Source organism: Nomascus leucogenys, chromosome 17 (genome assembly GCF_006542625.1).
Source record: "Nomascus leucogenys isolate Asia chromosome 17, Asia_NLE_v1, whole genome shotgun sequence".
NCBI lineage: Eukaryota > Metazoa > Chordata > Mammalia > Primates > Hylobatidae > Nomascus > Nomascus leucogenys.
In genome coordinates this window covers 88,586,229-88,610,587 of record NC_044397.1, presented here as the reverse complement: position 1 = coordinate 88,610,587, position 24,359 = coordinate 88,586,229, and the positions used below count along the sequence as shown (strand labels likewise).

At 54.1% G+C, this 24,359-nt stretch overlaps 1 protein-coding gene across 4 annotated transcripts; it reads right to left on the bottom strand.

Annotated features, from left to right (window-relative positions):
* Window positions 1–497: 497 nt before the first annotated feature.
* On the bottom strand, window positions 498–19,564 carry VASP (vasodilator stimulated phosphoprotein). 4 transcript variants are annotated; one of them, XM_030796515.1, is made up of 13 exons: window positions 19,175–19,564; window positions 9,248–9,419; window positions 8,986–9,151; window positions 6,248–6,332; window positions 5,451–5,500; window positions 5,087–5,328; window positions 4,850–4,950; window positions 3,763–3,814; window positions 3,581–3,614; window positions 3,317–3,362; window positions 2,818–2,908; window positions 1,487–1,544; window positions 498–1,347 (listed from the first exon to the last, which is right to left on the bottom strand). In XM_030796515.1, exons 1-13 carry the CDS (start codon window positions 19,177–19,179, stop codon window positions 1,310–1,312), a joined length of 1,140 nt encoding a protein of 379 aa, XP_030652375.1. In that variant the 5' UTR covers window positions 19,180–19,564; the 3' UTR covers window positions 498–1,309. The 4 variants fall into 4 exon arrangements, with proteins under 4 accessions (XP_030652375.1, XP_030652373.1, XP_030652374.1 ...); XM_030796513.1 differs by having other exon boundaries at window positions 3,581–3,617; window positions 19,175–19,533; XM_030796514.1 differs by having other exon boundaries at window positions 3,581–3,617; window positions 4,850–4,947; window positions 19,175–19,533.
* Between the last annotated feature and the right edge of the window lie 4,795 nt (window positions 19,565–24,359).

Sequence of the window (24,359 nt, the reverse complement as noted above, 5' to 3'; positions counted from 1 at the left end):
AGGAGTTCAAGGCTGCAGTGAGCTGTGATCCTGCCACTACACTCCAGCCTGGGTGAAAGAGCAAGACCCCAACTCATTAAAAAAAAAAGAGGAAAGAAGCTGGGAGAGTGGCACAGTGGGGGCAGAGAATCATCTTATGAGCCCTTTCCCAAATCAGAAACTGAGGCCTGGGGTAAGCAAATGGACTTGCCCAAGGCTACACAAAGTGAGGCTGCTTCTGGCCTCCCCTAGGGTGGTGAAGGGCCGGGTGGGATGGGGAGGAAGTGGCCTCCTAAGAGGCATGGGGAAGGAGGCTGGAGGGGGCACAGATCATCCTGGCTGCGGGCCTGAGGATGCGTGAGCAGGCGCGATGTGCAGGGTGGCAAGATGAGGGGAAGGTGGATTCCTGGGTGGAGGCAGGGGTTCTCGGCAGAGGACCAAATCTCCCTAGAGGGGCACCGGGGGCCGAGCACGCCTCTATCCCCATCAGAACAGCCCTTCAAATCACTCCAGAGATCTTAGCATTTATAAAAACTGGCAGATTTATTCTGCAGGGGCCCATTTTCAAGAAGCTAAAGGTGAAGGTGGGAGGGGAGAAGTTTCCTCCCCTTTTCCTTTCTCCCTCATCTTATTTCCTCCAAGGGGTAAAAAAAATGGCCTGGACCCCAAAACCTACCCAAATAAAAAATAAAAAAACTGAGGTTCCAAAAAGTTACAGCATCTTATTTCCTCATAGAAAAGGGGGAGGAGCCAGAGGGAAGGGGAGTCCCTGGGGTGGGGGGATATCTCACCCCCAGCCTGGTGAGACATCCCTTCCCCTTAAATAGCTGCCCCAAATGGGGCAAGCCCGGGGCTATAGCATTTAAAAACTCCCACACCCCATTTTATCAAAACCAAAGAGAAAAAAAATTTCCCTTTTCCCCCAAAACCCACATATATATATATATATATTTTTTTTTTTCTTAAAAAAACAAAACTTTGAAGGCATTAAGCGTTAAAGTGAATCTAGAACAAGGGAATGTGAAATTCCCTCCTTCCTTCCCCCTTCCTGTGGGGTTCATTGGTGCATCCCCAGCAGAGGGACCGGCCCCAAGGGGATGGCAGAGGGGAAGGACCTAAGGGAGAAAAGGGCGGGGGCCTCCCCAGCTAATCAGCAGCCAGTGTGGGTGTGAGCAGGGAAGCCACACCCCCTTGGAGTTTTCCAAGTGGGATGGGGAGTGGGAACGATGCATTCCTGTGTAGTCTTCAGCCAAGTCAAGTAGAGGCAGGGAAAGCAGGGTGACAGGCAGGGTGTGTGGACAGGAGAAACGGGTCTTCTGGGTCCCTGTGGTCAGGGAGAACCCCGCTTCCTCAGCTCCTGGACGAAGGCTGGAAGGAAACAAGGAGCAGAGGTCAGGGGCAGAGTCTGCCTCCTCCCTTCCAAAACAGGGCTATTGCCCAGGGACATGATGCCTCGGAAATAAGTAAATGTTTAAGAACAAAACCAATCCAAACCAAACCACCTCACCTTCAATGATTTCCTCTTTCACTTTCTGCAATTCCTTCTTCACCTCTTCCAGAAGCTCCTAAAATTAATGGGGCAAAACTAATCAGGAGGGGGTACCGGGACTTGCAGGAAAGAATCCCCCTTCTTTTATTTTTTGAGAAGGAAACTTGCTCTGTTGCCCAGGCTAGGGTGCAATGGCACAATCACAGCTCATTGCAGCCTCAACTTCCCAGGCTCAGGTAATCCTCCCGCCTTAGCCCCCCAAGTAGCTGGGACCATAGGCACCTGCTGCCACAATCAGGTAACTTTTTCTTTTTCTTTTTTTTGAAACAGTCTCCCTGTCGCCCAGACTGGAGTGCAGTGGCCCAATCTCGGCTCACTGCAATCTCTGGCTCCCGGGTTCAAGCGATTCTCCTGCCTCAGCCGCCCAAATAACTGGATTACAGGTGCCCCCCACAAGGCCCAGCTAATTTTTGTATTTTTAGTAGAGACAGGGTTTTGCCATGTTGGCCAGCTGGTCTAACTTTTGACTTCAGATGATCTGTCCCCATCAGCCTTCCAAACTGCTGGGATTATGGCTGTGAGCCACCATTGCTGGCCTAATTTTTGTATTTTTAGTAGCGATGGGTTTCACCATGTTGGCCAGGCTGGTCTTGAACCCCTGACCTCAGGTGATCCACCTATCTCGGCCTCCCAAAGTGCTGGGATTACAGGCGTGAGCCACCGCACCTGGCCTTCTCGGGTAACTTTTAAAAGTTATTTTTAGAGATGGGGTCTCCCGATGTTGCCCCAGGCTGGTCTCAAACTCCTGGCCTCAAGCAATACTCCCACCTCAGCCTCGCAATGTGCTGAAATTACACACGAGTCACCGTGCCCTGCCAGAGTCCCCTCTTTCTTGTTGATGGAAAAGCCAGAGGGAGTAGGTTTGAGACCTACCCCTACCTTGACACCATGACATCGCTGTCAAGGTCGCAGAGTGACTGGAGGATTCTAGGGGAGAATTCTGGATCCTTGGAGACGGAAAAGTACTAGAGAACATCCAGTACCAAGGTTGGCAAGCGCGTTCCAGCCTCCTGCCAACTCCAATTGGTGATGGACAGCTGGGTCAATGGGCGGAAAGAATTCAAGGCACTCATCGGGAATGAGCGCGGTGATAGATTAATAATGTCTGTCACAGGCGCCAGAAAAGGGGGTGTGGAGTCTGGGTCATCCTTGACCCAATCCAGTCTCTCCATTTGTCAGATTGGAAACCTGAGGTTTCTGAGATGTTATCTAGGATCATACAGCATGCCAGTGGCAGGGGCCAGACCTAGATCTTTCTTGCTGTGGTCCCCAACCTCCCCGCAAGTTACCTGTTTCACCCTCTGTAGGTCCAAGTTATCACTGGAGCTGGGCGTGCAGGGTTGGGTCTCGGAAGTGGTCACCGAAGAAGATGACTTCATCCTGGGGGAGTTGGTGTGGTTTGGGACAGCAATGAGGTTAAAGAGAGGACCCGCTTCCCTGCCTCCTATTCCAGGGATCACATTGAGCTCTGCCTTATAAATTGGGCAAGTCCAAGTATTTTTGGGGCCCCAGTTTTTTGTTTTGTTTTGTTTTGAGACAGTCACATTCTGTTTCCCAGGATGGAGTGCAGGCACGATGATGGCTCACTGAAGCCTCGACTTCCTGGGCTCAAGTAATCCTCCCACCTCAGCCTTCCGAGTAGCTGGGACCACAGGTAAGTGCCACCACGCCTGGCTAATTTTTGTAGAGATGGGGTGTCGCCATGTTGCCCAGGCTGGTCTTGACCTCCTGGGCTCAAGCGATCTGCCCACCTTGACCTCCCCAAGGGCCCCAGGACCGATGGCCTACCTTGGCAAGGTTGTGCTGTTCTTCTCCCAGGGTCTCCGCACAGATTCTGGGGATAGGCAAGAAATCAGAAAGATCAGGGACAAAAGACTGCCCCCCAATCAATCTTACTCCCCCAACCTCATCAGCCCCTGGTCAAAGCCCCATCTCAGGAGACTACAATCCCCAGCACCATTTGCCCTGACTCTCCTATAAGGGTGCTTAACATGTGAGAACAGGGCATTCTGGGATTTGTAGTTCCTGTGGCTGGACTGGGCACTCACTCACCACTCTGGGCCGGGACTCTGGCCTCTGGCTCCTCCTGCTGGTAGGAAATAAAACTGCCATGAGCCAGCCCCTGCCACACCTCTGCCCATTTCCTCTTTCAGGTTCAAACCCCACACATCCCACTATCCCTACCCTCATGGTAGGGCCTAAGAGGTGTAGGGCAAGAAGAGCCCCTGACTTACATTGGCAGATTCATCCTTGGGGGTTTTCTCCCCAACCTGCGTGGCTTTCCTTCTGCAGGAGAGAAAAGCAAAAACACATGCTTCCGTCACCCAACCCATCCCCTTCCGAGGGGAGTTCTAGAAAGGTAGATCCCAGCGCATAGAATTCTGGAACTCAGAAAACCTAAGGAAACTGTAGTTTTAGAAATTCAAGAGACTGTGCTGGGCGCAGTGGCTCCCGCCTGTAATGCCAGCACTTTGAGAGGCTGAAGCAGGTGGATCTCTTGAGGTCAAGAGTTCAAGACCAGCCTGGCCAACATGGTGAAACCCTGTGTCTATTAAAAATACAAAAATTAGCCGGGCATGGTGACTCATGCCTGTAATCCCAGCTACTCAGGAGGCTGAGGCAGGAGAACTGCCTGAACCCAGGAGGCGGAGGTTGCAGTGAGCCGAGATCATACCACTGCACTCCAGCCTGGGTGACAGAGCGAGACTCCATCTCAAAAAAAGAAAAAGAAAAAAAAAATTCAAGAGATTGTGGTTCTAGAATCAGGGTGGAGGAGGTTCTATGATTCTTATATTAGGGAATAGTAAGATTCCGAGGGTGGAGCGGTGCTGTGTTGGAACACTGAGATTTTTAAAACTTGGATGGAGCTTAGCTTTATTGGAGTATGATCTAAAACACTCTTTACGCCGGGCTCTATTGACTAGGGTCAATCGTATGACCGCGGTGGCTGGCACGAAGTTGACCGGCCCTGAGCTGGTATAGCTTAGTTAAACTTTCGTTTATTGCTGAAGGCTTATCACTGCTGTTTCCCGTGGGGGTGTGGCTAGGCTGGGTGAACTCAGGAACCTGAGTTCTCAGAATTCCGAGGCAGGATCTCCTACGGTTCTAGAATTCTGGGTTTTAGAACATTCTACAGGCTACCTAGGTGGTTGCAAGCCTCAGCCATTTCATGACAAACCCCACCATTATATCCCAAACCTGGTTATCAAAGGGGGAACATTCACCAAAAGAAACAAACTAAACAGGAATTGGAGCACTCCCCTGACTGGGCCCTACTGAACTGGAACTCCAGGTGACTCGGGGGTCCAGGCTCAGGCTCACCTCCGGGCCAGCATGGCGTTCATCTCTTCCATGAGTCCCCCACCTCCGCTTCGACCGCTCTCAGCTTTGGGGGCTGTGGGCCCCCCTGAGGCCTCCTCCTGCTGGAGAAATTTAAAAGGGGCAGGAGCTTTAGGGGCAGGCCTTTTGGCCTTCCAACCCTATGACACCGCCGGCAGCCCTGGCCTCATCCCCCATAAAAGCCCCGTTGCCCCCTGCCCACCTCTCCCAGCCCCTCACCTTGCTGACTTTCCTGAGTTTGGCTCCAGCAATAGCTGCGGCCAGGCCTGGGGCCCCAGCTCCCCCACCACCAGGGCCCTGTGCTGCCGGGAGAGGGGGTGCAGGGGGTGGTCCTCCCCCTACTCCGTGCGCTGCAGCTGGGACCCCCGAGGGGGGCAAACCTGGGGGGGGGGGGGGACCTGGAGGAGGGGGAGGTCCTGGTGGTGGGGGTGGACCCCCAGCGGGGGGAGCAGGTGGGCCTCCTGAAACAAACACAGAAAAAGGGGCAGCTGAGAGAGAGAAGCCTCATTCTTCACTGTCCAGCTGGCTGGCCACTTCCTCCAGGGAGGCCCCCTCCCAACTCCCAAAGCCATCTGAGCATCACCTGCATTGGAGACCCGGCGCTCTATGTGCTCCGAGGGGCCGGGCTGCTGCCTGTGGGGGGAGGCGAGGGAGCTGCCGTCAATCAGGGCCCTAAGGATGGCCAGCGACCTCTGTCCTCTCTCTCAGAGGTCTCCAGGGAGGCTGGCTCCTAATCCTCACCCAAGCCTTCCTCCCCTGGGGAACCAAGAAGGGGGCTGGGTGAGAGTAGGGGGAATGGAGGGCAGGGCAGCGACAGGGAGAGATCAGGATGCGAGATCCCAGTCACTAAACTGTCAGGAACATCCGAATTACAAAAATTACAAAATACCCAAGATTCTCTTTTTTTTTTGAGACTCTCACCCAGGGTGGAGTGCAGTGGCTCGATCTTGGCTCACTGCAACCTCTGCCTCCCGGGTGCAAGCGATTCTCCTGCCTCAGCCTCCCGAGCTGTGACTGCAGGCACGGGCGCCACCATGCCGGGCTAACTTTTGTTATCTTCAGTAGAGACGGGATTTCACCATGTTGGCCAGGCTGGTCTCAAACTCCTGACCTCAGGTGATCTGCCCGCCTCAGCCTCCCAGAGTGCTGAGATTACAGGCGGGAGCCACCACGCCCAGCCACAAGATTCTTTCAACCACCATAATCTGATTTCCAGGAATCTGCAGGGACCAGGAGGTTCTGCAACTCTGAGTGTCAGAAGTTTCTTGAACATTCTGAAAACTGCAAGTTGGCTGGGTTCTGAACTCTAGGAGTCAGGGGTTCCAGAACATATGGAACTCTGGCAGCTGCTAAAGTTCCCCACCCAGGGCCCAGCCCCACCTTTTCTGCTGCTCCACCTCCTCCGGGGAGGGGCCGTTCGGGACCGACCAGGTGGGAAGTGCTGGGGGTGGAGGGGGCCCACCTCCTGGAAGGTGAGAGAGAGAGGGCCACGAGTCAGTCCCGGAACTCTGCTCAGCCCTTGGCGCTTCCCTTGCTCTCCCAGGCCTCCCAGGAATCCTGCCCAGAGGCGCTCACTTCCTCCTTCCAGAGACCCTGAGGCTCCAGGCCCAGGAGAACGCACATTGGGAGGTGAGGCAGCACCAACTTCCCTGGCCTGAGTTGCCCTAAGGTAGGTGCTGTTGTGATGTTCCAGTGAGAGGAGAAGCTAAGGCCCAGGGGTAAGGCTAAGGCCCAAGAAACTTGCCCCAAATTTCTCCAGGGTGGAATGTGCAGGAACAAGACTTGAATTCAGGCTGATTCCAGCAGCCAGGCTGTTAACCACTGTTGGTTTGTTTTGAGACAGAGTCTCACTCTGTCACCCAGGCTGGAGTGCAGCGGCACAATCACGGCTCACCACAGCCTCCGCCTCCCGGGTTCAAGAGATTCTCCTGCCTCAGCCTCCTGAGTAGCTGGGATTACAGGCGCCTGCCACCATGACTGGCTAATTTTTGTATTTTTAATAGAGACGGGGGTTTCACCATGTTGGCTAGGCTGGTCTCGAACTCCTGACCTCAAGTGATCCACTCGCCTCAGCCTCCCAAAGTGCTGAGATTACAGGCGTGAGCCACCGCGCTTGGCCCCTGGCTAGCTCTCAACCACTGTTACAGCCACTCGGACCTTACCTAAGAACCTGGAAAGGTAAAGAGCTTCTTCCTCACCTACCTCCAGGCCTCTGGCCCTGGCACCTGAATTGAATTGGCTACGAATTAACAATGAATTAGCCCCAATTTACAGATGACTAAACTGAAGCCCACTGTATTTTTCTGTGTGCCCCAGAGGAGCAAGCCCCTTCCGCACTAGCAGAGGAGTTGTCCCACGAAGCAAACACTCCCGCATTTGGTGACTTTCAGTTCTACAGCAGTGATTCCAGGCCAGATGCACGGCAGTCACCTAAAACCTCGCTACTCAGTCACATCCGCAGACCAGCAGCCTCAGTATCACCAGGGCACTTGTGAGAATTCGAAGTCTCAGTCTGCCCAGCCCACCTGCACCACAGCCTGCACTTTAACCAGATCCCCAGGTGATTCATGTGCACATTAAGGTTTAAGAAATAGCAACTGGGCTGGGCACGTGGCTCGCGCCTGTAATCTCAGCACTTTGGGAGGCTGAGGCGAGTGGGTCACCTGAGGTCAGGAGTTCGAGACCAGCCTGGCCAACACTGCGAAACCCCGTCTCTACTAAAACTACAAAAATTAGACAGGCATGTTGGTGCACATCTATAGTTCCATCTACTCGGGAGGCTGAGGCAGAATTGCTTAAACCCAGGAGGCGGAGGTTGCAGTGAACCGAGATCACACCACTGCACTCCAGCCTGAGAGAGCGAGACTCCATACTAAAAAAAAAAAAAAAAAAAAAAGAGCCGGGCGCGGTGGCTCTCGCCTGTAATCCCAGCACTTTGGGAGGCCGAGGCGGGCGGATCACGAGATCAGGAGATCGAGACCATCCTGGCTAACACAGTGAAACCCCGTCTCTACTAAAAATACAAAAAATTAGCCGGACGTGGTGGCGGGCGCCTGTAGTCCCAGCTACTCGGGAGGCTGAGGCAGAAGAATGGCATTTACCCGGGAGGTGGAGCTTGCAGTGAGCGGAGATTGCGCCACTGCACTCCAGCCTGGGGACAGAGCGAGACTCCGTCTCAAAAAAATAAATAAATAAATAAATAAAATAAAAAATAAATAAATAAAAACAAAATACAAAAAAATAGCTGGGCATGGTGGCACATGCCTGTAATCCCAGCTACTCAGGAGGCTGAGGCACGAGAATCACTCGAACTTGGGAGGTGGAGGTTGCAGTGAGCTGAGGTTTGCACCACTGCACCCTAGCCTGGGCGACAGAGCAAGACTCTGTCTCAAAAAAAAAAAAAAAAGAGCCAAGTATGGTGGTACACACCTGTATTCCCAGCTACTTAGGAGGCTGAGGCAAGAGGATCAGGAGGTGAAGGCTGCAGAGAGCCATGATTGTGCAACATAGCGAGATCCTGTTTCTGGGGCGGGACCTACCTATGTCTTGATCTGGGAGGTGGTTTCCCGGGAGTGTGCCTGTGTAAAGTTCATGGAGTACTGATCCCTGAGTAATCGCGCATTTTTTTGTGTTTGTTTTCTGAGACGGAATCTTGCTCTGTCGCCAGGCTGAAGTGCAGTGGTGCAATCTCGGCTCACTGCAACCTCCACCTCCTTGGTTCAAGCACTTCTCATGCCTCAGCCTCCCGAATAGCTGGGATTACAGGTGCGCACCACCACGCCCAGCTAATTTTTGTATTTTAATAGAGACGCAATTTCACCATGTTGGGCATGGGGAAACTCCTGACCTCAGGTAATCCACCTGCCTCGGCCTCCCAAAGTGCTGAGATTACAGGCATGAGCCACCGCACCGGGCCAGTCGTGCACTTTATACATAGGTGCACACGGTCACACTGGAATGCACAAAATCCTCGTGATAATTTTCCATGACAGCAATGAATTCGCTCCATTTTACCGACGAGTAAACCAAGTCCCAGCGGGGTAAAGCGGCAGCCCCAGGCCACGCAGCCGCATTCAGTGGTCCCCTTTGCCCGCCCACTGCCCACCGCCATTTCTGACCTTCCAATGCCTCTAGGGCACTAGCCATGCCGGCGGCAAACTGGGCCGCATCCTCCTTGCTGCCGAAGTTGAGGCCCCAGACCTGGCGAGCGTCGCGCCACTGATGGAAGTTGGGGGTGGCCTGATTATACTTGACGCCCCGGACGATGGCACAGTTGATGACCACCTGGTGGGAGGGGAAAGGGGGGTGAGGGGCGGCAGGCGCAGGGGTGGGGCGGGTAGGGGTTCAGCCTGCAGAGAGGGGGCCGGCGGGAAGCTGCACCTGCTGGTCGGGCTGCATCTTCCGGCCCACGACGCGAAAGGAATTGGCCGTGGGGTTGTGGTAGATCTGGACGCGGCTGAAGGCCTGGGGACCTGTGCCAGCAGGGAGCCATCGCTTGTTGCCATCATCATAAAGCATCACAGTGGCCCGGCTGGAACAGATGACCGTCTCACTGCAGGCGGGAGGAAAAGGGAGAGGGGCCAGTCACCTTTCTTATCTGGGCCTCCCTGGGAGATTCCAAGGGACAAAGACAATGTGGAAGGAAGAGAGTGAGACACAGAGGGAGGCAGGAGCCAGGTGGACAGAAAGAGAGGGGGAGACAGATCAGGAGAGAAAATCAGATCAGGAGAGAGAGGCAAACACACAAACAAGATGTAAGAGACAGACAGGCAGACACGGGGAGGGAGAAACTGGAAGTGCAAGAGACAGACGCAGAGAGAGGTGGGAAAGGGAGAGTCGGGTTGACAAAGGGGAGAGAGACAGACTGAAAGGCAGACAGACAACAGATGAACAGATGGGGGAAAAAGGATGGGCAGACAGGGGACCTGGAGGAAGAGGCAGACAGGGGACCTGGAGGAAGAGGCAGGACACAGAAAAAGATAAAGATGGTCTTGGCGCAGTGTCTCACACCTGTAATTCCAGCACTTTGGAGGCTGAGGCAGGAGGATCACTTGAGCCCAAGCATTTCAGACCAGCCTGGGCAATGTAGTGAGACCCCATCTCTAATAATAATAATTATTATTATTACTTTTATTTTTGAGACAGAGTCTTGCTCTGTCACCCAGGTTGGAATGTGGCCTCGATCTCCTGAGCTCAAGCGATCCTCCCACGTAGCTGGGACTACAAGCATGCACCACCACACTCGACTAATCTTTTTTTTTTTTTTTTTTTTTTTGAGACAGAGTCTCACTCTGTCACCTGGGCTGTAATGCAGTGGCACGATCTCGGCTCACTGCAACCTCTGCCTCCCAGGTTCAAGCCATTCTCCTGCCTCAGCCTCCTGAGTAGCTGGGATCACAGGCATGCACCACCAAGCCCAGCTAATTTTTTGTATTTTTAGTAGAGACAGGGTTTCACCGTGTTGGCCAGACTGGTCTCAAACTCCTGGGCTCCATGGTGTCCCAGGTGGACTGCAGTGGCACGATCTCGGCTCACTGCAACCTCCACTTCCCGGGTTCAAGTGATTCTCTCACCTCAGCCTCCCATGTAGCTGGGACTACAGACACATACCACCACACCTGGCTAATTTTTGTATATTTTGGTAGAGACAGGGTTTCACCATGTTGACCAGGCTGGTCTCGAACTCCTGACCTCACGTGATTCACCCGCCTCAGCCCCACAAAGGGCTGGGATTACAGGGGTGAGCCACCACACCCAGCCTACAAAAAAACTTTTTTTTTTTTTTTGAGACGGAGTCTTGCTCTGTCCCCCAGGCTAGAGTGCAGTGGCAATCTCGGCTCACTGCAAGCTCCGCCTCCCAGGTTCACGCCATTCTCCTGCCTCAGCCTCCCGAGTAGCTGGGACTACAGGCGCCCGCCACCACGTCCGGCTAATTTTTTTTGTATTTTTAGTAGAGACGGGGTTTCACTGTGTTAGCCAGGATGGTCTCGATCTCCTGACCTCGTGATCTGCCCACCTCGGCCTCCCAAAGTGCTGGGATTACAGGCGTGAGCCACCGAAAAAAACTTTTTTAATGAAAAATAAAAAACAACACAACAAAACTAATAAGAAGGAAAAGATAAAGATGGAGAGACAGGCTGAGGGGTTTAAGAGGCCGAGGCCAACGCCAGTGGGGGGATGCAGGTTAGCAGAGCAGAGGGCAGGAGGGAAGACAGAGGGGCCAGAAGGAGGCCAAGAGCCCAGAGCTGCACTAGGGACCAGCCCCTGCCTGACCTCAGTTTCCCTATCTCTACCAGAGACTTGGACAGGCACCCCCCACCACCACTACCTGCTCAGGAAGAAGCTGAGGCTTGGGAGGGCAAGTGTGAGGCCTCCAGCAGGTTGGGGACCCATCCCAGACCTCTGAGCTCTTCCTCCAAAGGGACTTCCTACTGCCTACCCATCGCCTGCCTCCCCAGGGCACTAGCGGCCATTCCCCAGATACTCCCTGCTCTGTGTCTGGCCCATACTGGGTGGGGCTGAGGATGAAGACAACAGTGATCCAGACAGCCCCGGCACCACCCTCCTGGGGCTCACAGTCCAGTGTGGGAGACACAGCTGTCCCCAGACGGTACCAACCCAGGGATAGGACCAAGGAGCCCAGGGTCTGGGGGGTGCCCTGAAGGAACGCCTGCCCCAGCCTGGAGAGTCAGGCAGGACTTCCTGGAAAAGGCAACGTCTGACTCAGCCTGAGTGGGAGGTGTCAGTAAACTGGTGCAGAGTTCAGGAGCTGATATCCCCAGACCTGGGTTCAAATCCCCACTGAGCCACCTACTTCATGTGACTCAGGCATGTGACCTTCCTACTCATGACCTCTTCTTGCCTGTGAACTGGGAAAATGACAGTCCTGGCCAGGCGCAGTGGCTCACGCCTGTAATCCCAGCACTTTGGGAGGCCGAGGCGGGAGGATCACAAGGTCAGGAGATTGAGACCATCCTGGGTAACACAGTAAAACCCCGCCTCTATTAAAAATACAAAAAAATTAGCCGGGCATGGCGGGGGCCTGTAGTCCCAGCTACTCAGGAGGCTGAGGCAGGAGAATGGCATGAACCCGGGAGGCGGAGCTTGCAGTGAGCTGAGATTGCGCCACTGCACTCTAGCCTGGGCGACAGAGCGAGACTCCGTCTCAAAAAAAAAAAAAAAAAAAAAAAAAAAAAAAAATGACAGTCCCCACCTCTCCAGGGCAGTGGGGGAGGGGCACATGAATCTGGGCACCTAAAGGGCTTGGTACAGCCGGCTGTGGTGGCTCACGCCTGTAATTACAGCACTTTGGGAAGCCGAGGTCAATGGATCGCTTGAGCTCAGGTGTTCCAGACCAGCCTGGGCAACATGGTGAAATCCCGTCTCTACAAAAACGTACAAAGATTAGCTGGGCGTGGTGGTATGCACCTGTAGTCTGAGCTACTCAGACTACAGGAGAATCGCTTGAACCCAGGAGGTGGAGGTTGCAGTGGGCTGAGACCATGCCATTGCACTCCAGCCTGGGCGACAGAGCGAGAGTCTGTTTCAAAAAAAGAAAAAAAGCTAAGTGCTTGGTACAGTGTCCAGCACACGCCAAGAGCTCAGTAACCGTCCACATCCATCTCATGGGCACCACTGGGGCCCAGGACAGCTACAACCCTCGGGACCCTCCCAACAGCCCCTCTGGGAGGTTCAATCCCCTCTCCCCCAGTGAGGAAACTCAGGCCTAGACAGGAACTCAAACAGGAAGTGACTTGCCCAAGGTCACACAGGGGAAGGGGAAGCACTGGTCTCCTCCCCACCCCACCCACACTGGGCTTTTTCCTGAAATGGGGAAGTTGGTGGTCAGAGGTTTCCGGGGACAGAAATTAGACACCCCCCTCCTCTGTCTCTAGGAGGGCTGGGGGCTGGGTGATACTGACGCTGGGAAGTCAGGGCAGGGAAAGTCCCTAGGCAGACTCAGCTGTGGGGAGGGACCTGGGGTAGGGACCCTCAAATTTACCTAATTGTGCCATCTCCCTCTTACTAGGCATTTCAGGTGGATCAGGGCCTTAAGCCCCTCCCCCAAAGTCACTCATTTTATTCTCACTGCGGCTTATCCAGAGAGCCACTCTTTCATCCTAATTTTGCAGGTGAGGACTAGACGCCCAGACAGGTTGAGTGACTTGCCCACAGTCACACAGCTAGTGAGGAACAGAGTGAAGATGTGAATTCAGGCTCCCAAGCCTTAACCACCGGGAACTGTGTGTGCCCCACCCAAACACCAGTGCCCTTTCCAGACAAGCACAGCCTCGGGGGCTGTTTCTGGCTCCTGCTGCCCCTGGCAGGGCAGGGTTAAGGCCTCGGCCTCACCCACACCTGCCACCCACACCCAGGGCCGACTCTGGCCAGGAGCCCGGGGCTGCTGCTGCCCCGCCCTGGCTGCACTTTGCTCTCCCAGGCAGCCCTGCCCTGCTGACGCTCTGGACTGGCCAGAGAACGGGGCGCAGTCTGGGTGACCAAGGGGTGGTCTTGCCCCTCTCCAGGGCACACTATCCCCATTGTAACAGAAGGATCCCGTTAAAACACAAGGTGGGGCAGGGAACGGTGGCTCATGCCTGTAATCCCAGCACTTTGAGAGGCCGAGGTGGGAGGACTGCTTGAGTCCAGAAGTTCAAGACCAGCCTGGGCAACATAGCAAGACCCCCATCTCTAAAAACCAAAACAAACAAAAACCCACAAAGTGGAATGTCCCTTCCTCTTCTTGAAAGCTCCAGGCTCCTACAGAATCAATGCCAGTTCCTCTCCAGGGCCTCCTGTGTGTCCTCAGATCTCATTTCTTCCCGCTCCAGTGTCCCTTGGGGACTCTGTTCCAGACCCTAGGCCTCCTAGCCCCATGCTGCTCTTCCCGCAGGCCAGACACATTCCTGCCTGGGGCCTGTGTGCTGCTGCTTCCTCAGGCCTAGCCTCTCCCCACTTTCAGGTCTCTCCTTAGATGTCACCCCTTCCAAGAAGCCATTCCTCACTCCCTTAGCTGGAAACGCTTCTTTCCTTTTCATCCCCTGCTGCACGTTTCATAGCAGTGACCCCTGCCCAACACAATATTTGTCTGTCTCCGCTACCAAAAAGGCAGAAATTTGTGTCCCAATTGTTCACTGCTGTGTCCCCAGAACCTAGAATGGCGTCCAACACATAGTAGGGACTCAATAGTTACGAAATATCTGTAAAAAAAAGGGCAAACTTTGGCCAGGGGAGGTGGCTCGTGCCTGTAATCCCAGCACTTTGGGAGGCTGAGGCAGGAGGATCACTTGAGCCTGAGTTCGAGATTGGCTTGGGAAGGCCGGGTGTGGTGGCTCATGCCTGTAATCCCAGCACTTTGGGAGGCTGAAGCAGGCGGATTTCTTGAGGTCAAGAGTTCGAGACCAGCCTGGCCAACATGGTGAAACCCTATGCCTACTAAAAATACAAAAATTAGCCAGGTGTGGTGGGGCTCATGCCTGTAATCCCAGCTACCCGGGAGGCTGAGGCAGGGGAATCACTTGAACCCAGGAGGCGGTTGCAGTGAGCTGATCTTGGACCACTGCACTCCAGCCTGGGAGACAGAGCGAGACTCTGTCTCAAAAAAAAAAAAAAAAGAGAGGAGAGAGACTGGCTTGGGCTAGATGGTGACATCCGTCTGCACAAAAAATTTTAAAATTAGCCAGGTGTGGTGGCGCTTGCCTGAAGGCCCAGCTACTCAGGAGGGTGAGGCAGGAGGATCGCCTGAGTCCAAGAGGATGAGGCTGCAGTGAGCCATGTTCCGGTCACTTGTACTCCAGCCTAGGCGACAGAGCAAGACTCTCTCAAAAAAAGGCAAACTTTTACCAAGGGCACCTAACATTTCTCAGTCAGCCTGGGTCCCAGACACTCTTCTTGGTGCTTGACACCAATTTCCCTGCTGCATGACTCTACAACCTCATGGGATAGGCTCTGACGCTCACCCTTTTGACAAGGGGGAATTGCAGGCACAGAGGAGTGAAGGCACTTGCCCCAGATCACACAGCAAGTAAGCAGAGGGGCTCATAGTTGAAATGAAGTTCCCACAAGTTCTTTTTTTTTTTTTTTTTTTTTTTTTTGAGACGGAGTCTCGCTGTCGCACAGGCTGGAGTACAGTGGCGCGATCTCGGCTCACCGCAAGCTCCATCCCCTGGGGTTCACGCCATTCTCCTGCCTCAGCCTCCACAGTAGCTGGGACTACGCCCGCCACCTCGCCCGGCTAATTTTTTGTACTTTCAGTAGAGACGGGGTTTCACCGTGTTAGCCAGGATGGTCTCGATCTCCTGACCTCGTGATCCGCCCGCCTCGGCCTCCCAAAGTGCTGGGATTACAGGCGTGAGCCACCGCGCCCGGCCAGAAGTTCCCACAAGTTCTTAACCTCATTTAAAGATGAAGAAGCAGAGCTAAATTGAAATTTTTAAAAGCCAAAGTACAAAGTAGTGTTGATCAGAGGCTTTACAAAAAAAAAAGGGCCAGGTGCGGTGGCTCATGCCTGTAATCTCAGCACTTTGGGAGGCTGAGGTGGACGGATCACAAGGTCAGGAGTTTGAGACCAGTCTGGGCAACATGGTGAAACCCCATCTCTACTAAAAATACAGAAAATTAGCCAGGTGTGGTGGCGGGCGCCTGTAATCCCAGCTACTTGGGAGGCTGAGGCAGGAGAATCACGTGAACCCGGGAGGACAAGGTTGCAATGAGCCACGATCACGCCACTGCACCCCAGCCTGGGGGACAGAGCAAGACTCCGTCTCAAAAAAAAAAAAAAAAAAAAGGTAGGCTAGGCGCAGTGGTTCATGCCTGTAATCCCAGCACTTTGGGAGGCCGAAGCAGGCAGATCTCTTGAGGTCAGGAGTTTGAGACCAGCCTGACCAACATGGTGAAACCCTGTCTCTACTAAAAATACAAAAATTTGCTGGGTGTGGTGGCGCGTGCCTGTAATTCCAGCTACTCAGGAGGCTGAGGCAGGAGAATCGCTTGAACCTGGGAGGTGGAGGATGCAGTGAGCTGAGATTACGCCACTGCACTCCAGCCTGGGTGACAGAGCAAGACTCCAACTCAAAAAAAAAAAAAAAAAAAAAAAAAAAAACAGTGAGGAGCACATATGCATACATCTGCACCCAGAGTGGTGATATATGCAGAGACTGTTTCCCAAGACACTAACTGTGGCTGCCCCCATTGAGGGGAACTCAAGGACTGGGGAGGGAGGAAACAAATATTTTGCACCATTTATCTTTTGAGACAGAGTCTCTCACTCTGCACCCAGGCTGGCAGTGGTGTAATCTCAGCTTCCTGCAGCCTCCACCTCCCAGGTTGAAGCAATTCTCCTGCCTCAGCCTCCCAGCCTCCATCTCCCAAAGTGTTAGGATTACAGGCATGAGCCCCTGCCTTGGCCTCCCAAAGTGTTAGGATTACAGGCATGAGTCCCGGCGCCTGGCCCTGTTTGACTTTAATAGGCACCTTGCCTAACTCTCCTGTGCCTCAGTTTCCCCATCTATAAACTGAGTACCTGGGTGGGGAGGCCACAAGGTTGTAATAGTATCATTGTTAGAACTGCCATGAGGGGCCAGGTGTGGTGGCTGACGTCTGTAATCATAGCACTTTAGGAGGTTGAGGCGGGTGGATCACCTGAGGTTAAGAGTTTGAGACCAGACTGGCCATCACGGTGAAACCCCATCTCTACTAAAAATATAAAAATTAGCTGGGCATGGTGGCAGGCACCTGTAGTCCCAGCTACTCGGAAGGTTGAGGCAGGAGAATCGCTTGAACCCAGGAGGCGGAGGTTGCAGTGAGCCGAGATCATGCCATTTCACTCCAGCCTAGGCAACAAGAGCAAAATTTCTGTCTCAAAAAGAAAAAAAAGCCAGAATTGCTGTCAGGCACAAAAATGCCCCACATAAAATAGATGCTTGATCAAATGGTCTCTTATTTTTAAAAAATAGAAATAGCTATTATTGGAAGGAGAAAGAAATGGACCCCAATTCTCCCCAAGTCCCTTCTGCCCTGAGATTCTAGACCTCTGCCTCGCTTCTGTCTTCCCAGCACCCCAGCTCCAGTCCCGGACACAGCCAACACTCAACAAACATTTGTCAAACTGGGAGAAAAAGAACGATATCTTGTAATTTTCCATCTTAACATCCTCTTTTCCAACTGCCCCCAGGACTGTCCCCAGCCAAACCAGCCAGGAATCAGAGGATCCTAGGCTCCTCCACCCCTCCAACATTGCCTAGGAATTTCTGAGGGATCCTGGCCATGTCTTTTTCTCTTTGAGCCTCAGTTTCCCCAGCTGGGTAATAGGGGCATGGGTTTTGAATCCTGGCTGTCCTTGGAGAAGAGGCACAGCCCAGGAAGTCGGGTGTGACCACCTGCAGGGGAGACCCCCTGGAAAGGTGGGAGTGGCCTTCTGGTGGGACAGACATCTGGTCACTTCTGCAATGCACCCCAGCACCCCCACAAGACGGGATGCTTGGCCACCACCACAGCAAGAGGTGGGCCTTGTGGGAGGGCCAGGGCTTCCAGGGCTGGTGCTGGTGGTGGTGGTGGTTGTGGTGGTGGTGGGGAGGACAGGGGGCCGGCCCAGACACCGCTCCTGCCCTTTTACGGTTGCAGTGAGTGAGGCAGCACTAACTCGGACATCCGCCATCCGCCTTCCACCGAGCCTGGGACCGGAAACGCGAGGGGGGGTGGAGGGGCGGGGCTGGGGGGCAAGGGGAGAGAAGAGTCCCGGAGGAAGAGGGCGAAGGAAGAGAGCGACGCTCCCTTAACTGACCCCTCTCCAGGGCGGACTTGGAAGGGATGTTGCTATAATGGGGAGCGGATAGGCAGGAAGTCTTGAGGGTATCTGTGGGTGTCCTCCTTGCTCCAAATTTTCCAGCCATGCCTTTCACATCAGAAGGAACAAACGCGGGAGGGGGATTCTCTAGTGGTCATAAAAAGGAATGCCACGCCACTCCGATGTCAAAGGGCAGGGGTTCAGGAAATGCGGGGGATGTGGGCACCACGGGGTTAATCCCCAGCTGTCCCCAGGGGCCTCCCTGCTAAGGATGGGGGCTTTGGGGCAGGAAGTCCCAGAGAGAGTGGAGGAAGGGAGATAGTATTGTCAGGCTCTGGCCCCATGGGAGAGATTATGGGGGACCAGGGAAGGGGAGAATGGGGGGATGGTTGGGTCCCCTACCCACACTGGCCCCGCCCTCAGGTAAGCCCAGGAGTTCGGGGGAGGCCCCGGCCAGACCAAATCCCTGGGTCCCTTGGGCCGCCACCCCCAAGATTACATTCCTGGGAAGATAGCTGGAATTATCTGGGAAGCCTGGGTCCCTAGGGAAGAGGGCTATGACCTTGAAGCTCTCCAGTTCCCCCTCCTCCAACCCCAAGGCTCCGGATGGATAGGGGGGCGGTGAGCAAAGGGGGAGGGGCCGTGGTGGGGAAGGCAGCCGGCCTACAGCGCTCGGTGCCCGCCCTCCACACCAGCTGTCTCGACAGGTGAGTCAGGAAGACAAAGGCCCCCTTCCCCCAGCTGCCGCGCCCCCTCCCTCCCCAGGGCCGCGCAGGTGGGGGAGCCGGGCCGCCCTTATGGCCCGGGGCGGGGAGCCGCCCTCTGCCCCGAGCGCCCGCTCGGTCCTAGGCACGGCCTGTTAAGCAGATTGTGTGCGGAGCGACGGGGAAAGGGGGGTCCCACCAGACTCCGGAGGCTGCGTCCGGGTCCATGGATCGGTTCACACTAGCCTCCTACACAGGAAGCCCTAAGTGCCCCCCAAAATTCAGGGGATTAAGAAGTACCCCCGAAGTTAAGGAGCGCAGTCCCACTTGGGGACTTTCCAGCACCACGTAAACGGGGGACCTGCACACCCAGGGTCTGAGTCTCAGTCTGTCTTCCAAGTCCCAGGGTCTCCCAAATCGGTCCCCCACAATCCTTCCCGGACCTCGAGCTGAAGTTTGGGGGGAGGGGGAGGAGAGTCTGAGCCCTGCCTCAATCCTGGCATCCCTGCGGGGAGTCGCTGCCAACTTTGAGGTCCTCTGAAAAAAAGTCTTAACAATTCGGGAGTCCTCCGAGCGACCCCAAATCTTGAGGGCTCCCAGGAGAACCTCACCGCCACCACCCCCCGAGCTTGCGGAGTCAGTCGTGGAGAAGTGATCGACGGTTTTGGAGCTCGTCCAAGGGGATTCAGCCCAAATCCGAGGTTCCCAAGGATCTGTCCCCAAATTCCAGCCCGGAGCTAGCTGGAGGGGGGAGGGGGACAAAGGCGGGGCGCGGAGCCCGCCCGGGCGGGGACGGGTCGGTGGGCAGGTCCGGCTCACCTCATGGCTGCTCGGCGGGCGGGCGGCTCGCCCACGGGCTGGCTGCTCCCGGGGCGCCCCTGGCTGGAGGTTCAGGGGTTCGGGGCTGGCTCCGGGCTCGGCTCAGGCTCCCCCAGGGTCCCGCCCCATAGAGTCCGGCTTCCTGGGGAGAATGTGGACCGGGCCGGGGCGGGTCTCCGGGCGCCGCTTCCCTCAGGCGGTCTGATGAGAGGTCCCTGCGGCAGAAAGGGGATGCAGCGTCCGCTCCCCGGCGCGCACCCCTTGCCGGTGGCGGCTACAGTGTTACTCTTACTACTGTACTTCTCTTCGTTACATTTCGTTCCAAAATTCCACTCCCCGCACCCACAATGCCCCGCGCCTTAAAGGGGCCGCGCGCGCCTCCAGGCGAGGGGGTGGAGGGCGCTTAAAAGGGCAACTCTGCACCCTCGGCTTCCGCGATCTCGCTCCTCTCCCCAACGTTGTAGCCCAGAGGTGCACCCTGGGAGTCACCCCCACCTGGAGGGGCAAGCTTGGTGAAGGGGAAGGGGAGTTCCCGTGCTCCCTACTTCGCTCCCACTGTGGGAATTCTCAGGAGCGTCTTGGAAGGGGCACGACTTCTTTCCCCATCGACTTCTCCATCTCGTATTTCGCTCAATTTTGGGGGTCGAGGAGGACCCTCCAGTTAAGCAAGTGGTCTTAAGATTTTCTCCCTGAAATCCCATCCTCGGAACCCCGCCCCTCCCCAGCGTCTCTCTTCTGTCAATTTCGGAGAGGTTACTAAGGGGTCGAGCCCCCCACCCGCAAGGGAGGGGAGGTGGGGGGAGTAGGGCCCCACCCCTCTCACCCCGCCCCGCCCGCCCCGAGAAGGTGAGGAGGAAGTGGGCCAAGGGGGCGCGGTCGGTCGCTGACTCATAGCCGCAGGGTCGGGGGTGGGGGTGGGGGTGGGGGTGGGGGTGGGGACTGCCGAGGAGTGCGGGAGTGGGGAGCCTGGCATTCGCCCGCGGTGGGCAGGAGGCGCCGGTTTCTTGGGTGTGTAAAGCCTCCGACCCACGCACGCCCCGCTCTGACTCAGTTTCGCCTGCGGAGGACAGCAGGATCATCCCAGCCCTCAGGAAGGCCCGGAGGTGAGGAGACCCTCCCGGGAGCCCCCGCCCCCACAAGCCGGCTCCTGGCTGAGCCTAGACACCCTCCGAGGCTTCCGCAGCGTGTCTTGCCGGCCCCGCCCCGAGTGACGTCACTGATGTGGTCGCGCCCCTTGGGTAGAGCGCCACCTGGCCCGGGTGAGGCGCCTGAGCCCTGGGAAATCAGTTAGTTCCACTTTTACACATGGGTAAACTGAGGCCTGGAGACGGGGAATGAATCTGGCCTATGGCCCTCTTGCCTGAGTCCCCACAAACCGGAAAGCCACCAAGGTCTGAGTGTAAAACCAACAGTTCTCAGGGCCAGCTGACTATGTGAGAGGATCCACTTTTCCAGCGTATGTCCAAGCGGAGTCCCATGTCCGGACGTTGATGTTGTCCTGACCTCCTTTACCTGGGAAGCACGTCATCCTTCCAGGCCAAGCTTTGACATTAATTCCCCTCCCATTCTCCACCCCACTCCAGGAGACCTTGAACCCTGTTCCTCGGAGGTTATCTTTGTTTCTCAGTGTGTCTCCTCAGGCTGAGTTGTCTGGGAGAATGGGTAGACTTAATTTCTTTTTTCTTTCTTTTTTTTTTGAGATGTAGTCTCCCTCTGTCACCCAGGCTGGAGGGCACTGGCTAGATCCCGGCTCACTGCAACCTCCCCCTCCTGGGTTCAAGCAATTCTCCTGCCTCAGCCTCCTAAGTAGCTGGGATTACAGGCACGGGCCACCAAGCCCAGCTAATTTTTGTATTTTTAGTAGAGATGGGATTTCACCATGTTGGCCAGGCTGGTCTCAAACTTATGACCTCAGGTGATCCGCCTGCCTCATTCTCCCAAAGTGCTAGGATTACAGGCATGAGCCACTGCACCCAGTTGACTTAATCAATTCTGGACCTCACTCACCCCAGCCAGGCCCGGCTCAGCAGCACAACAAACTTACCTAGTTGAATTAGTTACCAGTTTTTTTTTTTTTTTTTTTTTGAGACGGAGTCTCGCTCTGTCGCCCAGGCTGGAGTGCAGTGGCGCAATCTCAGCTCACTGCAAGCTCCGCCTCCCGGGTTCACGCCATTCTCCTGCCTCAGCCTCTCCGAGTAGCTGGGACCACAGGCGCCCGCCACCACGCCCGGCTAATTTTTTTGTATTTTTAGTAGAGACGGGGTTTCACCGTGGTCTCGATCTCCTGACCTCGTGATCCGCCCACCTCAGCCTCCCAAAGTGCTGGGATTACAAGCGTGAGCCACCGCGCCCGGCTTGAATTAGTTACCAGTTCTGTGTGACCTTGGGTAACTGTGTTCTCCTCTCTGGGTCTCAGCTTTCCCATCTGTGACATAGGAGGGGTGGCATTTCTGGGTGCTACCTACACTACAACAGTCAGCAAACATGGTTTTTTGTTTGTTTGTTTGTTTATTGGAGACAGGGTCTTTCTTTGTTGCCCATGCGGGAGCGCGGTAGCATAACCAGGGCTCACTGCGGCCTCCATCTCCAGGGCTCATTCGATCCTCCAACCTCAGCCCACTGAGTAGCTGGGACTGTAGGTCCACACCACCATGCCAGGCTAATTTTTTGTAGAGGCAGGGTTTAGCTGTGTTGCCTAGGCTGGTCTCAAACACCTGGGCTAAAGTGATCCCCCTGGCTCAGCCTCCCAAGGTGCTGGGATTGGAGGTGTGAGTCACCAAGCCCAGCCGGCAAACATTTTCTCTAAAAGTTCAAATAGGAAATCTTTTAGATATGCTAGACATAGGGTCTGGTTTACACACTCTTCAGTTTTTCTTTTTTTCTTACAATCCTTAAAAACTTAAAAAAACTCTTCTTAGCTTAAGTGCTGTACAAAACAGGTAGCAAGACCCCTGGGTAAGAGAACGCTTGCATATGTACGTAACGATCTTTACGGCAGCAGTGATGTGAGAGCAAGAAATTGGAAATAGCTTAAATGCCCATCAAGAGGACAGGGGAGGCTGGCACGGTGGCTCATGCCTATAATCCCAGCCCTTTGGGGGGCCGAAGTGGGTGGATCACTTGAGGTCAGGAGTTCAAGACCAGCCTGGCCAACATGGTGAAACCCCGTTTCTACTAAAAACAAAAAAATTAACCAGGCGTGGTGGCACACACCTGTAATCCCAGCTACTTGGGTGGCTGAGGGGCTGAGGTGGGAGGATCACTTGAACCCTGGAGGTGGAGGTTGCAGTGAGCCAAGATCATAACACTACACTCCAGCCTAGGAGACAGAGCAAGACTCCTCAAAAAAAAAATAAACACAACAAAAAGACGAGGGCAGGGAATAGTGAAACCCTTGGACATCCTTTTCTGAAGCACGGAGTGAGCAGCAACTTAAGGACTGGGCAATGTGTGTCATGCCTGTAATCCCAGTGCTTTGGTGCTTTGAGAAGCCAAGGCGGGAGGATCACTTGAGGTCAGGAGTTTGAGACCAGCCTGGACAACATAGGGAGGCCCCATTTCTCTTTTTTTTTTTTTTTTGACAGAGTTTCATTCTTGTTTCCCAGGCTAGAGTTCAATGGCGCAATCTCGGCTCACCGCAACCTCCACCTCCTGGGTTCAAGCGATTCTCCTGCCTCAGCCTCCCAAGTAGCTGGGATTAGAGGCATGCACCACCACACCCGGCTAATTTTTGCATTTTTTAGTAGAGACGGGGTTTCTCCATGTTGGTCAGGCTGATCTTGAACTCCTGACCTCAGATGATCTGCCCACCTCGGCCTCCCAAAGTGCTGGGATTACACATGTCAGCCACTGCGCCTGGCCGAGACCCTATCTCTAAAAAAAAAAAAAAAAAAAAAAAAAATTAACTGGGTGTGGTATCATCCATATGTGTTCCCAGCTACTTGGGAAGATAAGGTAGGAGGATTGCTTGAGCCCAGGAGTTCGAGGCTGTGGTGAGCGATGATTGCGCCAGTATACTCCAGCTTGGGATAGAGACGTATACTTTGTCTCTTAAAAAAACGGGTGGCATGAAGTGTGTAAATGACATAGGTGACATAGAATGAAAACATCCATTAAATGGATAAAAAGTTGCCAAAGATACAAAAGGAATGAAAAAAATCAAGGAAACACCCAAAATACCATATATTAATATATGTAAAAAGTCCACTTTAAACTCATTGCAAGGGTTACCAGTGAGATAGAGAGTGTGGGATTAATTTGGTGGTCACAGAGATCTTTTTTTTTTTTTTTTTTAGAGACAAGGTTTTGCTATGTTGCCCATGCTGGTCTCGAATTCCTGGAATCAAGCTGCCTCGGCCTCCCAAAGTGCTGGGATTACAGGCGTGAGCCACCGCACTTGGGAGGTCTCAAGTCTGTCTTGAAAATGCCAAATTTGGCCAGACCTGGTGGCTTATGCCTGTAATCCCAACGTTTTGGGAGGTTGAGGTGGGTGGATCACCTAAGGTCAGGAGTTCAAGACCAGCCTGACTAACATGGTGAAACCCCATCTGTACTAAATACAAAAAATTAGCCAGGTGTGGTGGCACGTGCCTGTAATCCCAGCTATTTGGGAGGCTGAGGCAGGAGAATCCAGGAGGCGGAGGGTTGCAGTGAGCCGAGATTGCACCATTGCACTCCAGCCTGGGCAACAAGAGTGAAAACTCTGTCTCAAAAAAAAAAAAAGGACAAATTTTATCCTGCTTCTAAACCTTCATACTAGTTGTTCCCTCTGCCTCAGAACACTCTTTGGGATATTTGCAGAGCTGACTCTTCTCTGTCAGGTCTCTGCTCAATTGTCCCCTCCTCAGAGACCTTTCCTGATCCCCCTGTTTCAAAAGTTACCTCCCCCACCATGGAAAATTGAGTGGCTGAAGTGTGAGAGGGATGGAGAAAGACTTCATTGTATGCCATCTTGCACTCTTTGCATTTCAAACCAAGTGAATTTATTACCCATTCCAAACTACCTGAATTAAATAAATTAAAATTTTAAAAATTGAAAAAAGTAAAAAACCCGAAATAGCTCCCCTAGTCATTTTCTCAACACATCCTCCTGTTTTATTTTCTTCGTGACACTTGTCAATGTGCAAGATGACTTTATTTTTTTTTTTTTTAGTATTAATTACAGACTGGGTGGGAGAATGGCATG

What these genes read in the sequence shown, in the direction of transcription:
- VASP (XM_030796513.1), bottom strand. An exon ending in AGATGCAGCCCGACCAGCAG is followed by an intron (nt 9,152 to 9,247) that starts GTGCAGCTTCCC and finishes CCCTCCCACCAG; the next exon opens with GTGGTCATCAACTGTGCCAT. An exon ending in GCGCCGGGTCTCCAATGCAG is followed by an intron (nt 5,329 to 5,450) that starts GTGATGCTCAGA and finishes TGTTTGTTTCAG; the next exon opens with GAGGCCCACCTGCTCCCCCC.